At 39.5% G+C, this 19574-nt stretch overlaps 1 protein-coding gene and 1 non-coding gene across 2 annotated transcripts in view; both read right to left on the reverse strand.

Moving 5' to 3' along the window:
- st6galnac3 (ST6 (alpha-N-acetyl-neuraminyl-2,3-beta-galactosyl-1,3)-N-acetylgalactosaminide alpha-2,6-sialyltransferase 3) overlaps nt 1–19574 on the reverse strand; it is a 135950-nt gene that overhangs the window by 66373 nt on the left and 50003 nt on the right. The window contains exon 3 of the mRNA XM_012851866.3: nt 4557–4966. Coding sequence (XP_012707320.1) covers nt 4557–4966 — 410 coding nt within the window. The remainder of the gene's footprint in view (nt 1–4556; nt 4967–19574) is intronic.
- Nucleotides 14421–14493, reverse strand: trnar-ccg. The gene has a single exon. It is a non-coding gene; the product is annotated as a tRNA-Arg (tRNA).

Below are 19574 nucleotides of genomic sequence, written 5' to 3' on the forward strand. Positions count from 1 at the left end.
TTGTGTTTTGTCTTGTCAATAAAGAGGGTTGTATATGTTTTTCTGGCTTTACGCGACATGTTAGCAGAATTTAAACTTCCAACAGCAGTTTACTGTTGAGATCAATGGCTGCAGGGACGCTGGAAATCTCTGTTATTGGAAGAAGTGCTACAATTTGGGCAAATTTGAATGAGTCAATTTATATCTAGTTTGATACAAATAATATGTTTAAAAACAATTTTTTTCATTAAGACATCAATTATTTTGACAACCCTAAAAGTGAGCATTTTACAGTTTTTTGAGATCAGTATCTTCTTAGATAATAAGATTAACATGAATGGCAATAAAAATGCAACGATTTGATTCTTTTTCCAAAATACAGCTAAAATCCAATTTAGTTTTTGTTAACATAGCAATCTCATGGCGAAATTGTTACCCCTACTGTTTAGTTTTCCTAAAATCTGCATCAATATCAAACATTTAAATGTTATTTGTATTTTGAGAAATGTTTTCCTGTTAGTGCTAATTTCAAACACAGGAGCGAACTTATCAAACTGGTGTGGATTTGAAATTTTGTCGTTTTATAAGTACACGTGTCCTGATTAAAGGCTTTTTAATATCCCCTTCACCCTAAACAGCATGCTGTCCTTCCTCTCATTGACCTGCTCCACTTCTCTCATGAATCTCTCATTCCTGTATAAATGTTAGTTTTAGGATAACAGGTTTTCAGCTTTCCTAGAGTTAAATTTCTCAGCTCTGTGCAGAAATTACTGAGTTTTCTGACAGGCCATTCGGTTACATGATCTGCTTTAGAATTAGTCAGCCCTGACGCCGCGTTCGCCTTGATCAAGCATGCAAATGGAAGCTGAGATGCTGCATCTTCCTAGCTGCTTGCAGCAATGTGGATAATTAGCAGTAGTGTTGATCGCTGTTCCATCTTTTTGACCAGGGTGAGTATTATTGGTGCACCAGGAGGGAGGCAATGACAGCAAACCACTGCATGCACAAATACACACAAATTACAGGGTAAAAGCAAAAGAGCTTCTGCAGTAATGGGTCCTTAGGAGCCAAGAGGTATTTGTGGACTTATGTCTGAAGTCAGCTCCGGCTAAGAGCGCAACAAGGAGCTGCAGGGTTGGATCGGTTTGAATTAGCTGCACCTGATGATAGCAGTTATTTCGCTCTCTCTGTCTGATTACAGTAAACTACATTCCATACAACCTAATTGGAAAGCTGTTTCTGTGGATGCTCATTGTATCAAAGTGCTGAAGTGTTTGCAGCCAAAGCTGTGACACGAAGTAGAGAAACTTCTCATTACATATTCATTCAAAGGGCCTCATTGTTGCTCCTCGAGTTAGGTCTGTGTTACCAATCAGCATCGATTGACGCCTTGCATCCTCCCTACTAGCATTATGTCCTGTAATGAGATTCCTCTCCCGGAGCATCCATCCATAATCCCACACCTCTAGCTGTGCTCTCTGGGCCGTCTGCACAGCTGAACCGCGCACGAACCGGGATGCCGTACTAGATATTCGGTGTTACTGCTGCCATTCTGAATGCGAACCACACAATAGAGCTGAGCTGAAATGGATGCTATGCCTATTACCGAACATGTTAATCCTCTTAAGAAGTTAAGAGAGGTCTTGGTGACATGAAGGAAAGGCAGGAGTGCAGAGCTCTGTGGAAATGAGCAGGAACGGGTCGGACAAATTAGGTTTGTCCTAAACAATAGAATGCCTGCTGCCCCGTTCCTACAGTCATTAACCTGTGATTCTCTCCAGGGAATTAGTAAACAAAGAGGAACATCATGAGCTGGTCTTTAAAGGGCAGATATGTTGTAGACCCAGACAACCTAAAAATATCACAAGTATGAAATGATGAACCTCTATGTATGGATGATGACGTAATGTCTAAAACTGTTCAAAGCCTCGCAAATTATTGGCGAGGCAAAAAAAAAGGATAGCAACCACTTTTGCTACACAGATCTATGCAGGAAATGTGAGTTAACTCTGCAAAAGTCAACAGGCAGGTGTCTGTGTTCAAATCACTAATACAGGATTATGAAACACTCAGATTTTTAGACCTAAGTAAAGGAGCAACCCAAAACAAAGCAGACAAGTCAGGGCAGATAACTTAAGCAGGGAGACAACAGCCAGACCATCACAGGTCATCTTCTGCATATTAGCACAGAACGGCATTTGTAGAAGACGCAGACGGACTCATTTGGATATTGTAATTTCTGACAGTTGTATGCATTCTCATAACCTAGCGTCCTATAGCCAAAGTATCAGACTTTTATAAGAGAGTATGATGGTGTGAACAGGAAGACTGTCCTCCCCAATAAATGTCCCAAGAGATTTGTTTGTGAGTGCTGTGACATTGGCAGACCTGAGGCCTTTACTATAACACAATCAAACACACATCCCTTTTTAAACTGCTGAGTCAAACTGGGACTTGTTTTTTTCTTCTGTGTCTGAGTCAAATGAACGAGAGTGTTTGACAGTAGCTGCTGTCTGATTGTATCACAGAAGTGGACAATAATTCAATATCATTATTTATATCGTGATATAACTCAATTCAATAACGGTAATATGACATTTCTAATATTTTAATATACATTACAGTCTACGATTACAGCATCTGTCACTCACTGACGTTACAGGTTTTACGTGGTTTTATGTGTTTTATTTTTTTAAGGCAAATATTTCTAAAATATTATACTGGAGGAGTTCTCTAAACGTGGCAAAATAATTCTCATGAGTTTGTACAGGTGTCAGTCTTTCTGAGGCTTTTATTTTGTTTATGTCAATATCGTAATTATATTGTATCGACCGAAATTAAGAAATACATTGTGATATAATTTTTGCCCATATTGTCCACGCCTCTTGTATCAAGACTGACTGTTCTTCCTTTCACCACGTTAGTAGCATTAGCTTAACTTTTTAAGCCCAAACAGCAAACGGTCATAAGGAAACTCATCTGGAGACAGATTTAAAAATCTGACACCCAAAGACAGTTTTGACAGCTTCATTACTGGAGTGCAGTTCAACCCTCACAAGTAAAACAGACTGATGAAGGTGAGAACTAAGCCTTGCACAAGCACAGTATGGCTCACTAATACGAAGTATTTTGGCGACACAGATGTTAGGAAGAACGTGCTGATGCGAGCCAGTGTATATCAGAGAAATGCTGGTTGAAACCAGAGCAGAAATCACACCTCAATGTTTGCAGAAATGTATTTTTTATTACTATTATTGTCACAAGAATAATAGTAATAAAAAATAAATAGTATTTGACCTTAGGATTGTAGATGTAAAACATCTAGACTAACTCTCATCAAAAATATAGGATTATCCAATCCAATATTTAACTCAAAGGCAGGATTAAATTTAAACAGGATTAAACTTTTTCTGTGTTCATGTGTTTTTAAGAAAGAACTGATTGTGACAAGACAGATTGAGGTCAGCCTTTGTTACGTCAAGGACTAGTAATAATAGTTCACAGTGGTGAACTAGAGGTAGATAGTCTCACCACAGAGCGCTTTTAAATTGCTGGGTAGGGTGCTGGTGTTTTAGGTCTCCAACGTACTGCTGTCAGATACCAGTTAATCTGACTTTTTCCTCTGCAATGGTTAAGGTGACATACACATCTTGCATTTATGATGTTTTTAAATATTTTTAGCATGTTGCGGTCCACTTTTGCAGTTGTTTTGAATGTCCTCCACATGTCGACTATTTTCCATGAAGTTGAATTACTGCTTTTGAGACCTCTTTAAACTAATTAACTCATACGCTGCTACAATCTTCTTTCTGAAGGCCTCAGACAGCTCTTTGAATCACACCATGGTGTTGACTCTCACTTCCACAATCAGAAGCACACTTATGTCTAAGGTTTAAAAAAGAAAACCTATTTCACGTGAATGTGATCTGATACGGCTGTGTGTAATTTTATCCAAATTTAACTCCCTCCTAAGAACTTTTATCTATTTATCCAATATCCATGTCTAATTATCTTGGGGGAACAAACAGGTTGTTTTAAGATACCAAATTACTTTTAACACAATAGTAATTATCGTGAGCTAAAAGCCTAAGCAAAAGTGAAAATAAAAAGGTAGAAATGATGATATGTTCACTTTAAGGTGTAGTGTGTTACAGCATATGTTGAGGTCAACAGTCAATGAACAATGATGAAAAATCGACCCGCAGCTTAATTTTTTTAAACAGAACAAGTCAATATGTTTAAGCAGCTGCATCTTAGTCAGCCTGCCAAAAATCAAGCTGCCTAATTAAGCAGAGTTTCCCCAGATCAACATTTTTTGGATCATCTCCTTCCCTCTGAGGCTGCTTTTTAAACGGCCTCATGTGCCATTCTGAACCTCTGCAGAGGCAAACCTGACTTTGATGAATGAAAGATCATGAGAAGCGAGGATCCGAGACGAGATAAACTGTAGAGCAATTTTTGGACGAGTTTATGGCAAAAGAGTCAACCAAAAAAAAAATTTAAAAAAAATCAGCTTTGAATTTCTGCGATACTGCGCCAAAGACAGACAAAAGAACAGGTAACATAGTTTGGCCCACCTGTCTTTGCCTGTCTCCTTCTTGAACACCATGTCGCAGTAGTTCATCCTGTCCTCTGTGGTGACGTAGATGCGAGCGTGGGGGTAGTTCTCCGACGCCTGTCGCAGCATGTTGTACACGATGCCCTTTCCGTCCTTCCTCATGTTCCGCAGCGGCCCCCACACCACGTAGACGGTGTCGTTAGCCTGGCCGAAGAAGTGCTGCGGCTTCTGCAGCAGGAGGGGCACGCTGGTGTGAGAGACGACCCTCAGGGTGGTCCGTCGGCCGACGTCGTTTTCGAACCCTCGCGTGGGAGCGTTGTTCATGCGCCAGATGCAGGGAGAGCGGTCGATCTGAGCGCCGGCGGCCTGGCCCAGCATCTGACCCGAGCTGGACACGATGCTGCACAGCTCACAGTTCAGCTTCAGAGGCTAAAGAACAGAGGAAAACACGTTTTATTTTTTTTATTTTTTTACAGCAAGCATCTTCTCACATAAATATATGGATAAAAAAGTGAAAATTTGATGGATTTTAAAAAAATGTTTTGCATCAAAACCAAGTCAGCAGGCATAGAGGAAAAACAATTACTGAAATAGATGTAATCCTTGGGTCTAAAATTCCCACTTTGACTGTAAGAAACCACAAACTATTTATTCCACTGGGATATCAGAGGATAAACCAACACAAAGTAGAGAGCAATTGTGGAGTGGAAAGAAAATGACAAGGCTTTGTGCAAAGCAATTTCTTCAACAGCTTTGCACATCCAGAGACTAACACTTTTCCCTGTTCTTATTTTAAATATTTGGGCTCAGCCAGATTGAATGACTGGGCCATTCCGAACACAAGAATAGGCTTTGATCTAAACTTTACATGGTAGCTCTCTGCGGACGTCAAGGGCGGTTCTCCTGCCTTTTTGCAACCTTTCGCAGATTTTCTTCTCGGTTTACCCTGCACTTAGCTAAAACCATCTTTCCATCAAGCCATACCATCTTACCTGCCCTTGAAGAAATTCATGATGCTGCTACCAACTACGTTTAACAAAGAGCAAAATAAGTGTCCGGCCTGTGATGTTAGAATCAGGCCCCAAATACAGACAAGAGCCCAGGAGTCACATGATAAACTGCAGGTGGTTTAATGAATGAATAATAAAATGACAAAGCTTACAGGCAGAGAGGTGACAAGAACCAGAAACACGACACAATGAAGAACAGAACAAGCGTAGCATGACAGAGGACCTGACAATGAGGGTGACGGAACAAGAAGAATAATTAGAGGAGGAGACAGGAGGGACGGCAGGAGGAGCAATTAATGCAGGTGGAGAGGGAGACAGACAGACAGACAGACAGACAGACAGACAGACAGACAGACAGACAGACAGACAGACAGACAGACAGAAATGAACTGGCAGGGACAGAAGGAGAGCAGAACATAGCAGGAACCATGATGAATGAGCAGATGAGGCTAAATGAACTCGCTAACGATACAAAAATATACAAATCGAACAGAAACAAGAACTACTAAAAAAATAAAGAACAAAGAATAAAGAAGAGAAAATTAACTGACAGTAGTCGAGTATGCAAATAATAAACAATACTAAAAAGTTCAAAAACATGAACCAGAACTGCACGGTCCTCAGGAACCTGAAAAAACTAAAGATCTGGGTATCATGACAAAATGTTCTTTACTATATACAATATTAGCTTTATGTCACATATGGGTATTGCCTGTAACCCATGAGATTTCTCCAGAGTTATCATTAATTAGCCTTTTGGCTGTCTTCTGGGATTAATGCTCTTCTAGCCCTGTGTATTAGTTTAGGTTTACAGCCATGGCCTTGTAGGTGTGCAGTTATGCAATAATCTTTGCAAGTTTGGAGCATGAGTTGAACAGTGCATCTTAAGTTGTCTAACCATGTAACTTTATAACCTAACCCGACTTTGAACATAAGCCAAATTAGGTCAGGGTTTTAAGTTGCTATTGAAGCAATGACCTCTTCCTCACTGAGTGGCCAATTAGTAATGACACTCTCTGGCTATTTTCTTAAACAGGGTCATATATGGTTTAATACATATATCATTTTAGCAACACCACATGGCAGCAAGGCCAAAAATCGTCGCAAACATTTTTTTCACAGTAAATGTTGGTGATAATAAGTGACAATAAAGGATTTCAATTCAATATCTGAATATCTGGTTTTAACTGTGGGTGCAGCCCACAACCAACGCTCACCCCATTGCACAAAAGAATCTGTCGGCACTGGGTTCCCGGCTAGGGAGAAGCGTGCACACCACCCAAATGTGCCCAAACTCGCTTGTGCTGGTTGCTAGGAGACTGAAGGGACCTATCAGCTTTTCAGACTGCAATGCAGATGCAAAATATACCTGTTAGTCAAATCAACGGCCTCAAGATTAGGTTAGTTTTCAGACAGGAGGTGGATGAGGGAAAAAGTGCAACTCATTGCTTTTTTTTTTTTTTTTTTAAACGCAATTTCAAAGTGAATCTAATTAAAATCAACTTTAAGCTTCAGAGCTTCATCACCAGACTTTGCATTTTGTGCGCGTGATTTCTATCAAACGCACTGACCGCAAAATGTGCATAAAGCGCACCAGAAGGACATACGGTGGTGAGCAGGGCTCCGTGAAGAAAACCCCTTCACTTGTAACCTCTGGTGAAACTAAAAACATTTATGTTTCCTTCTCCACAAGAAGACTCAACCTGATGGTGGAGGAGCAGAAACCTCCTGTTTATATAGGAAAAATCTGGAGCTTGAGAAAAAAAAAACACTCAAATCCAACAGCTTTGTGGCCAGGAAAACATCAAGGAGGAATGTATTTGTCTTAGGCAGGGATGACCAAATCTAGTCCTAAAATGTGTATTTTAGGCAGATTCCTGACTTTACACACCTGCATCAAATGGATGGTTTATTTGCACACTCCTGCAGAGCCAGGTGACACGCTGAGGGGATAACTCAACCATTTAAACTGACATGGGTTGAAGTACGGACATTTCTAAAGCCTGCAGGACTCTGGCAGAGCTGTATTCATCTGGTAGACATTTCAAGCTTAAAACTAAATATATCTTGGGTTCGAGTTCTGGCCTATGCACCTTTGCTTCATGTCTTTCAACTCTCTCTCAACACCATTTCCTGTCAGCCAGCAGCCAAATAAAGACAACTAGGGCCAAAAATAAAATTAAAAAAAATATCAGAAAAATCACAGATGCTCATTTGCAAATGAAATTTTTTTTTCAGGTCAAACAAATATATATAAAGACGCATAGAAAGTGTCTTTGTTGAATAAATAAAGTTAACTCACCTGGAAGGGGTTGCTTTTTGTGAGTTGGTTATACCTTAAACCAAAGTTTACAGTTCTAATTAAAGAACAAGCACTTTATAACTTCCTTTAGTGTCTATATGTGCAGCTTCTGCAGGGCTGTGCAACAGTTCATAAAATACAGCCTTGGGAAAGGCAGTTAATTAGCACAGAGACCCAGGAGAACCGAACTTTATCACATTGTGAAATGCTGCTCAGCCTTATCTGTTGGTTTTACAGCTTTAGAACAATGTGTGCACCTTCTCTATCACCGAAAAGCTGAAAGCGCAAAACAAAACTTCCTAGGAATGTTCATCTTATATTTATATCCTGACCAAATCCTGACAAAGACACACGGGTAACAATGGACAAATAATCACACCTGGACCCTTTTACATGAGGCTTGTAAAAGGGTCCAGGTCATGATAAAAATACAGAAAGTTCATCATTTAAATAGAATAAAATTCAGAGAGATAATCCTAACCACCTAAATACAAACATTCACATAGATACACTGACCAATCAATACTTATGGAGTGGATGTTATTACACAATTTGATATTTTTTTAACAGTTTACTGTAAAGTATTTGACCTTAGGATTGTAGATGTAAAACATCTAGAGTTACTCTCATCAAAAATATAGGATTATCCAATCCAATATTTAACTCAAAGGCAGGATTAAATTTAAACAGGATTACATTTTTTCTGACTTTTTTTGAGAAAGCACTGATTGTGACGAGACGGATTGAGGTCAGCCTTTGTTACGCCAAGGACATCAGCTGACTTGCAAGCTGGCTTTACCAGGTCAAGGAAGTGATGTAACAAATGGTGTAACAAATGGTACGTGAAAACAGCATTTAAAATGTGAAGAAATATTCAAAAATAATAAGTAAAGCCGCAGTTTTACCTTCGCATAGCAGCTGTCATGAGAGACTTCGGCTGCGACGAATGTCCCTTTGGCTTTTTTAACTTTGCTCGAGGTAGAGTTGAGGTAGAGGTGGGCAATATATCGAGGTTTTCAAAATATCGAGATTTTTTAAAAAGAGATATAAACTGCACGTTAATACTGAGATGGCCTATGTTGCTTTAGAAATATACTGTTATGTATTCCAGTAGGCTGATTTTCACCTGTTTCTCATGTTATCTACAACTGTTTGTTAAAAAAATGCCTTTGAGACATTTGAGATAAAGCTTTTGATTGAGAGATGCCTTTTCATAATTACTTCATCAACAGAAAAACATATTGAGATAAATATCATATATCGGCATTCAGCCTAAAAATAACAAGATATTATTAAGTTGAGGCACTGCAGTTCTTATTTTAAACAGTGGCAGATAAAATCTGCTTTTATTGCAATAGTAGCAGAAAAAGAGTACAGCTTTATGTTTGGTCTTACTTCTAATACCAAACAGCCGCTTTTACAACTCTATCAAACATTTTTGAAAGCTCACAGCTGTGCAGGATCTTTGAAGAGCCAGAAGGTCAGCAGCGTCTCGTCTTTGCAGGTTTATAACAGAAATGTTCCGTCAAAGAGGCTTATGAAGCAACACATTCACTGGTGCATGAAGGACAGAGCCTCAGTTCAAATAAATTAGATTAGGGAAATAACTGTGACAAAATCACTGTTATTGGCACCCCTAACTTGTTTAATTTCCCTTCGGGATCAATAAAGTATTTTTGAATTTGAAGTGAACAAGTCCTAACCGATGCCATTAAGGTTGTCTTGAATCTTTTAATTAATAAACTATGAATTTCTGTTTTTCTAAAGAACAAATATAATGTGACACAGACCCCTGTATTTAATTTGCCACACTTCAAAATGAGAAAGACAAGAACAAAAAATGGTGTTGCACTCTTCATACAGCGAGGAAAATAAGTATTTGAACACCTGCCAACCAGCAAAAATTCTGGCCTTCAAAGACATGTTAGTCCACCTCCACTCCAGTTATTATTCTAAATTAGAAGCACCGGTTTGAGGTCGTTAGCTGCATAGAGACACCTGTCCAGCCAACACAATCAGTAAAACTCTAACTACTAACACGGCTAAGACCAAAGAGCTGTCCAAAGACACCAGAGACAAAATTGTAGACCTCCACAAGGCTGGAAAGGGCTACGGAGCAATTGCCAAGCAGCTTGGTGAAAACAGATCAACTATTAGAGCGATTATTAGAAAATGGATGAAGCTAAACATTGCTGTCAATCTCCCTCGGACTGGGGCTCCATGCAAGATCTCACCTCGTGGCGTATGAATGATTCCTAAGAAAGGCAAGGAGTCAGCCCAGAACTACACGGGAGGAGGAGGAGGAGCTGGTCAATGACCTGAAGAGAGCTGGCACCACTGCTTCCAACGTTACTATGGGTAATACACTGAGACGTCATAGTTTAAAGTCATGCATGGCATGATGACTGCACTGTATTAAGGAGAGGATGACCGGGGCCATGTGTTGCTCTCTCAGGTCTTCCAACATGACAAGGATGCCAGGATAACCAAGGAGTGGCTCCGTAAGAAGCATATCAAGGTTCTGGAGCGGCCTAGCCAGTCTCCAGACCTAAACCCAATAGAACATCTTTGAAAGGGAGCTCAAACTCTGTGTTTCTGTTCACAGATCTGGAGAAGATCTGTGTGGAGGAATGGGCCACAATCCCTGCTGCAGTTTGTGCAAAAACCTGGTGAAAAACTACAGGAAACGTTTGCAATTGCCAACAAAGGCTACAGTACCAAATATTAACATTATTGATTTTAACAGGTGTTCAAATATTTATTTGCAGCTGTAACACACAAATGAATTATTTTTAAAAAAATCATTCATTCTGATTTTCCGATTGATTTTTTTTAGATTATGTCTCTCACAGTGGACATGTACCTAAGATGGAAAATTGTCAGACCCCTTCATGATTTCTAAGTGGGAGAACTTGCAAAATCACAGGGTATTCAAGTCCTTATTTTCCTCACTATATATATATATATATATATATATATATATATATATATATATATATATATATATATATATATATATATATACTACCAGGAGTATCAATTATGTCAGGTTTATGATTTGCTAATGATGATTTGTACACCTTTCAGCCTCTCAGGGAGTGTTTGATACATTCGTGCAATTGCACAGTAATTGACATTATCCTGTAAAGCGACTGCTATCTGTTTGAATCTTATCAGATACTAAGGAATATTGGCACACTTTTAACTTGTCAGGAAGTGTCATCAGCGCATACAACTGGATTTTAACGGCATGTCTTGTTTGTGTCTTTGTGTCACGTGGGAATCTGTGTGACATCCGAGCCGCTTTCTCACCAAACCATCATTATGGTGACATAATGACAGTAAAGATTCTTTACTCTTCAACACTTGTGGAGATTGCTGCATCATTACATTCTATGCACAAGCATCCATGTTGGATTTTAAGCTTGGCTTTAATATGAAACCTCCTGTGACAAATATCCATTGGAATGCCCCAGTAGTAAATAATTTATCTAATGGTTATTCGTTATTTATCTCTATAGAAAGGAAAACAATTTAAACTGAACTTAACAGAAAAGTCTAAAACAAACTTGGTCTGAAATAATAACATTTAACTACGTCTTAAATTATGTTTCAATTTAATTAATTACTGTAGCTGCTCTTCCCTGTAGCTTGTTGAAATACCTCTCTTGACCTCATGACTGTTTTATGAGTGTTCGGCTATATAATGGAAGGAATATTTTTGGCAGGATTGTATGGTAAGAACATTAAATAAATTAAATTTGGTCATGTTAATCAGAGATTTACAGGCCTATTTTATTTTATGTCTTACTGCTGAGAACAAACCCATATAAAAAAAAACAATCTGAAGCCTGAAAATTAAGTTTCAACTGTGATCATCAAGAGAAGAGAAGCCATGTGATTAAATATATACACAGTAGCTACTTTCATTTATTTTTTTTACCACAGAAAGGAGACCAATAATACGTTTTTATGCTTTAAGTCCACCTTTGCCAACAGAGAAACGTTGTCTCGTATGTATCAGAAACCTAAACCTAATGGTATCTAAATATTTTAATGTTAAAAACATAATTTAAATATAATTTTTATGGAAGGAGGGATGGATGGACACAAACAGATACAGACATATTTCATATGTAAGAAATTGTTCTTTTCTCTTTCTATAAGACATAAGTATAGACCAACTTTATTGTCCTTCAACTGCACATACACAATGTATATTTGAGTGAAATTTTATTGCAAGGCCCAGCCTAAAAACAGAAGACAAAAGAAAAACATTATAAATATAAGTATTTTTATATACACATCCATACTGTAAATAATAAAATAATTCCTGGCTTCTGATAAGATTAACATCACTCAGGAGGATTAATATAAGACAAAGATACAAATACTTTAACATTTGCTCAATGGAGAATTAGTGAAATGTCACTGATTTAAAGACACGTAGCCTTTTTTCTTCTGCTCTTCAACAGAGGATGTGAACCTCTCTTTCTCTCTGTGACTGTCGTTCACTGAGAAAAACACACCGAGTGTTTATGAGCAAACACAATCACACAAGATAATCCAGGAAATTCTCTCATAACCACTTGGCTTATCCGCGCTCACGACTCATTGGCGAGTTTACACAAGATCAGCTTCTTAAGACGAAACAAAAACTCAACGTTTTCTTTCTCTTAAGACATTAATCTTGTGTAAATTACTCCATTTCTTTTTTTCTCCCTCTCCCTCACATCTGTGGACGCAATCAGAGGGTTATGAAATGATCTCAGCACCTGGGCAGGTCACTCGCCAGCCGTCGAAGCTGCCTTGAGCTGTCAGCAGCTCATCCATCATCACAGGCTGCCCTCTGCCCGGCTCATAACTCCATCACGCCTTTCAGCACACACAGATTGGCTCGGCTCTGCGGGGAACACCGGCTGCCTAGACGCAAATAAGACACCTGGAAACCTGCCTGCTGAAGAGCCCCCGAGCAAGGCACGGGGCCCTTTACCGTGGGCGAAACATTTATTATCTTCATGAACACAGAAAACTGAAAGCGAGGGCCTGAGAGACTTTGGGAAACATAAAACTATCCAGGTTAGAAGGCAAATACGCTGTCCGGAATCAAATCAGACTGAACCTGAGTCAGTCAGGACTGCCAAAATGTATTTTATTCACTAAACACCAGAATAAAAGAATACTTGTAGAGAATGTTTTAGTTCGATGTTTACGTAGTTTGCTTGAATTCGGCCCATTCCTCCACAGACCAAGTGTGACTGGGTCAGTTTTCTGGTCATCCTGCTCACACACAGCCAAAAGACCCATTTACCCAAGCTTTAACCTCCTGGCTGATTTCTTGGACTGTTCCTTCGATATTTGCGCATAATCTTCTTTCTTCGTGATGCCACAGTGATGCTGTGTGAAGTGCACCAGTCCCTCCTGCAGTAAAGCACCAATACAACATGATTATGCCACTCCCGTACCCCATAGTTGGGATGCTGTTCTCAGGCCTGCAAGCTTCCCCCTTTTTTCCTCTAAAAATAAACAAAAGGTAATTATAGCCAAAGATCTTAAGCTTAAAGAAATAAGGTCTTTGTCCCTGAGGACATTCACAAACTGCAATCTGACTTTTTATGATGTTTTTATTTGTAAAGATAAAATGGTAAAAGGCTTGTATAGCACTTTAACTAGTGTTGATGACCTCCAAAGCGCTTCACACTACAGTTTTAGTCATTCACACCCTGACAGTGGTGAGCTATGTTAGTAGCCACAGCTGCCCTGGGGCAGACTGACAGAGGCGAGGCTGCCACACAACAGCGCCACTGGGCCCTCTGACCAATGCCAACGGGTGAAGTGTCTTGCCCAAAGACATAACGACAGAGACAGTCAGTGTGGGGGATCGAACCGGCAACCTGCCAATTGCAAGACGAACTCCCATCCTCTGTGCCACGTCGCCCCCAGCAAGTATAGTGACTGAATGGACTGATGGATGGATAATGACTTGAAAATGAACATGACTAAACAATGATGTTGTTTAGTAACTATGTTATTAGATTGTGCAGAAATGTAAGAATAAAAATTGTTAATTTGTCTCTTTGGAGTTGTTTTGATATTTAGACAATCCAGTGTACCAGATGTACTTGAATGCATCATAAAAGTGCAGGTGTTGGGAAGTCCACTCTGGTCAGAGCGAGTCCTTCACCTCATTAGCAGCGTTTTACAGCATCTCATGTGCTGTGCGCCATTTTGGACTGGCTGGATGCTGCCGGCAGCTGGATTTGGACTTTCTCCAGTACCGGTGACGCTTACCTTAAGATTGTCGTCATTTCAGGAGAGTAAATCAGCCAAGCACAGAGTGGGCAACATGCCCTATTGAAGGTTGAAAGCTAAAGCTAAGTGAAAAATATTAAACTTCTCAAATAGCAGGATCTAGGAGGGTTGAGCCTCCTGTCTGTTTGGTTGCGGTGTTCTGTAGAGGAGACTGTACACTTAGAAGAAGAAACCTTTATCAGCATTGCAATGAAAGCCGTCTTCTGCATTTAAGTTTAAAAACCTTCTCAGAGTGCCAAACCACTAGGTCCACCAAATGTGACCCAGATGGGACTTGAACCCACAATCCCCAGCTCCGGAGGCTGATGCCTTATCCATTAGGCCACTGGGTCGTTATTAGTCTACATGTGTTCAGTCTTTGCCCGGTACAAATAGAATATATATTTCCCTATATAGCCCTGGAGAGGGGAACTTTGTCTCTGTGTTTAATACATGGTTTATGGAGCAAACTGTGGTCAGGGGCCATGCTCAGGGACCCAGAGAGACAGATTGAGAGTCAAACCAGCAGCCTTTGCGGCCTCTCCAGGACCTAAAGGGCCATTACTTCTGGTACACGAGAGTACCAAACCAACAGGGCCATAGCTGATCATTTCTGTGCGAAAGCATGTACAGTTATACCTCTAGTTCGTTGTGTTTCCACTGCAGCAAACTCCAGCCCTGAAAACAGCCGCTAATCAAACTAATCAGGAACCAGTTTGCTGTTGGAGCAGAGGGAAGAGCCGCTTTTGTTAAAAGGTAGAGGCGGGCTTATGGAGATCAGGAACCAATCTAAACTTTGAGAGCACTGTGTTTAAAACTAGAGTCTAGCTTTTAAATCGGTACAGTAAAAACGAAACGCTACAACAAGAATAAAATGCCGGCTTTGCACCAGAACGACACAGCCTGAGTGTTTCTGATCTTTCTGCAGTTTAACAAGAGATTATCTGTCACGGAGTTTAAGGAGATCAATACGCCCTTTGCAGCTTCGCTCGGCGCTGATCAGATCCACTGGATGAAATGATCAGTGGTGAGCAAAGCTATGAAGGGAGAATGATCATTTCATCCGCTGAATCCTAAAAAGTGATTTCTGAATCTTTTAATATCTCCAGGTGGTGTTAATAAATCTTGGCCTGAAAGCCGTGTTTAACTCCGGCGCAGCTGGTGTGGATCAGAAATCAGCTGATCAGGACTGTGAAGCCTTCGCGAGCACCACTTGTTGCTTGAAGCAGCTTTGAAAGACTAATGCGGTGATATTGGGACATCTGTTTGCAGGGATGCTGGGATAAATAATATTATCTGGGTAAATTGACTCCATGCACTATGATTCTTCATAAAAAAAATAATAAAAAAAACACACAGGGGATGATCAAAGAAATAACTGGAAGAGAGGTTTATAAAGACGTGGTTTGGCTCAAGGGTGGTGGAAAAACAAACCGCTTCTGTCCCAGAAACTGTTAATCCTTGTTAAGAACTTAGTTTAGCTTTAGAGAAATAAAAAAAAAAAATTAGCCCCATAACACAAACAGACCAAAAACAGAAAATGTTTAGTTTGTTTTAATGTCAGTGAAGGAGAAAAAAACAGTGTGTGTACATAAATAAATGCCTTAAAACCTTGTGTAATGAGTAAAAGCCCTGGAAACTAGTCACCAACAGATCTTTTTTTGAATCAATTAAAATGTAATGTAGCACACAGCAATCACAAACTAAGCGCACTTTCATAATCCAGCTAATCCTTGCATTTTGACAAAAACTAAATCAACAAAGCTCTGGACATGGTTGCACGAGTGTGTTCAATATTAAGTGTTTTTTTTTTAAACAAAAAGCTGTAGACACGACAGTTGATGAATTAGAGTACTGGGCTGTAAACCCAACCTTGTATTCATTAAGTCACTGTAAACATAATTAATAATAAGTATCAATGATTGCCTTAACAAGCTGCAAATCGCAGTGCCTCCTTTGAAAAACAGTCCAGATCTAACTCTGCCGGCGTAAAACAACGATTTTTAGTGTTTATTTCTCTCTGCCCAAGCAAATCTTCCAAGTAAAGTGCAATAAAATTAAATATATGCGTGTGTTTGATCAGTCAAATAACTCCCTACAGAAATTCTCAAACAATTTGGGCTAAAAAAGACATCATCACAAAATCCTAACTAAGCTCATATGTAAACTTTTCCTCTGCGACCGGGAAATAGCTCCATAAAAAAACTTTAAAACATCATTAGCAGACTATGACAGTTGTTTTCTTACACATAGCAGCTTTTACGTTTCTAGACAAGAGGCGACAGCAGTGCCGTTCTTTGAATTTCTTAACGACAGATATCCTGTGAACATGTGGAAGAATCTCTGAATCAGGTTTTTAAAGCAACGGAGCAAGTTTAGCTGTAAAAACTAATTTATCTTTACAGCTTTATCATGCTGTGACTCAGATGCAGGCGAGTTAATGTCAAGTTTTTTTTTCAAATCAAATCAAAAACAGGTTGCAATATGTCTTACTTTATTATGAAATGTATCTGCATGAGTAGATGGGAAATCAAGCCGGCACTTTTGGGTATTAAAACCAGTGTTGTATAAAGTACTGAAATGTCAGAGTCAAGTAAAAGTATAAGTACCTCTCCAAAATATGACTTTGGTAAAAGTCCAAGTCACTGACTGAAATGTTACTTGAGTTAAAGTCTTAAAGTATCTGAAATGTCTTGTACTTAAGCATGAAAATTACTGTAAAAATAGATGTACTCAAGTAATGTAATAAAAAGTATAAGTACAAAGTAAAACAAAGCAAATGCAGTTTGAAAGACATTTTTTATATTTTGGTAAACTTTGAAGGTCAAATTCACTTAAAATAATATAAACAACCAAGTGCAGGAGAAATTTAGACCAAGTTTAGACAGAAAATACAACCTTTTTGTAAGCTTTCAGTTTTCCTTCTTCAAATAAGGTCAGTGCTATACACGTTAAAATCGTACACAACCAAGTGCAGGCAAAATTTAGACCAGGGGGTGTATACTAAGAACATGGTTAAGTGATAAACAGGAAGTGGTAAACCTGCTAATAGATACACCTGTAACGTTATCAGTAGGTGGGATCAAAACACTCTTTTTCTCTCTCTCTCTCTCTTTTGTAATGAGTAACTAAACCAAACATTGAAAATGTATCGGAGTAAAAGTATCCAATTAAGTTCGGAAATTTAGTGAGGTAAAAGTGAAAATTTATACTGGAGGAAAGTATAAAGTACTCCAAAATATTCTTAAGTACAGTAGTAAAGTATTTTTACTTTGTTACTATACAACACTGATTAAAACACATTTTACAAACTCCAGCCAAAGAATTCCCACCTATTCGACATTTTGTCCAATGAGAACCACAAACATTAACGTATCTAAATAAGGATTTTAACTGATGGGCCGATAGAAAGTTGTGCATAACTGTGAAGTGGAATCACAATTACTCACAAACTCTGACCAGGTTTTGTGTTCCCCAAGCAATTCCCCAAGCATGATGGTGCCACCACTGTGGATCACTGTGTGTTTAGGGCTGGTTCTGATCTTTTTCTCATCTGACCAGAATGCCTTGTTTTACATGCTTGCTTTGTCCCTAACAGGACTTCAGACCACTTACCTTCAGCAGCCACCTGCCCTCCTGCCAGATCAGTTTGGTGGACAACTAATAATTGTCCAGTTGGTTCTTTGCAGCTGTGGATCTCTGCAGCTCCTCCAGAGTTACCATAGGGCTCTTGGCTGCTTATCTGATCATTGCTCTATTTGCCTGCCCTGTAAGTTTAGGAGAACTGTCATGTCTTGGTAGGGTTGCACTTGTGCCTCGCTCTTTCATTTTTTGGATGGTGGCTTGAACAGAGCTCCATGAGACGTTCAAAGCTTATGATTATGTTGTTTTTTTAACCTTTCACGCTGGATGTTATTTATTGAAATCAGAATAAAAGAGGCCAAATACAAACGTATGTCCCTTGATCTTGTTTTTTACCTAACAATGAGGCACTACTTTGTGTAGTTTTATCGCATGCATTCTCAACAGATTATAATAAAAAGACAGAAATGTTGTACTTTAGCTGAAGCCAGGAGGTGACGTCAGAGTTATTGTCACATTTGATTTTTGTGTGACTTTAGGGGCCTTTGGTTAATTTGAGCCCGTCGCTCACAGACGTGGTCATAAAAACCAAGCTATACATAAACATCTGCAGAGAGTCCTGGCAGACTCTGGGGATGATGAGATTTACGCCACACAGGCGTTACCGTCGAGCAGACAGTAGAGTTTCCAACTGGTTGCTCCCTGATGCAAGTCGATCAGGGAATAAATAAAATTAAATTAAATTAAAAATTTAAATCAACCGGTCTTGGAGATCCTGGCACGTCTCCACCTAAACACGTGTTTTCCATTGTTTGGTCAGGGACTGACATACAAGAGAAAATTGAGGAAGAAATTCTTAAAAAAAACAATTAAAACTTTACTTTCATCAGAACTCCTCATTCAACCTCAACATGCAGGAATGATTAAAATCAGGTGTAAACTAACAAGTTTATATTGAAGAAACACTGACATTTCTGAGCGCACACTTGGTCAAAGAGAGGTTTAATAATGAAGTAAATTGGGCAGAAGCTAATAAGACGGACGTCTGCTTGTCCTTTCATTCTAATCTCAAAGGTCTTTACCCATCCTGAAGGCCTGATTTGAATTCAGCTCACAGAGCAAAGTCTCCACTAATTAATAAATAAATAAATAAATACTTTGCTAATTAGGAGAACAAGTTCGGATTGGGAAACTCAGCTCAGCCCTTCGCTTGTTTTAAATTATTTCATTAGAGAAGTTGGGAAGAAAATCTAAAAATACTGGAACAGATGGCGCTATCAAACTAAAACCTCACTTTGACAGGAAACATGCACAATAACCTTCTTTACTATTTCTGTCATTTGCCAAAGCAGAAAAAGAAAAAAAAAAAGAAAAAAAAAATCGGGATGCAAATGTTTCTGCTCGGCGTGTGACGGACCGAGGGCATGAATGCAAAGCGCTGCAAGACAAATGTTTTGTGTTTTCTCCGAGAAAGCCGACCTGGAAGCGTAAATCACACCTGCAGACAGACTCAATCAAATGAGGAAAATAAGGCTGGGAGCTGAGGCGGCTTCCACTGCCGCCAGGCTATGCATAATACATGCCTGTGAAATGACACCTGGCTGTGGATCAGGTAGGACCGTCCACCTTCCCTCAGAAACACCTCTGCCTTTCCAGGCTGCTGCTGTGTTGCTCGAGAAGCCGCGGCAGCCGACCGATCGAAGCAGACGCTCGGGCCTATCGCTGCCTATTCTAGTTTACAGCGAAGAAGTCGCTGGAGTAGAAAGAAGACAAAAAGAGGCGTAATTCTGCAGGAGCCGCCTGCCTTTTCCAATGACTTCCCTGAATCTCGGCGGGGAGAGGCCGGTGATTT

This window comes from Fundulus heteroclitus, chromosome 6 (assembly GCF_011125445.2).
Source record: "Fundulus heteroclitus isolate FHET01 chromosome 6, MU-UCD_Fhet_4.1, whole genome shotgun sequence".
Lineage (NCBI taxonomy): Eukaryota > Metazoa > Chordata > Actinopteri > Cyprinodontiformes > Fundulidae > Fundulus > Fundulus heteroclitus.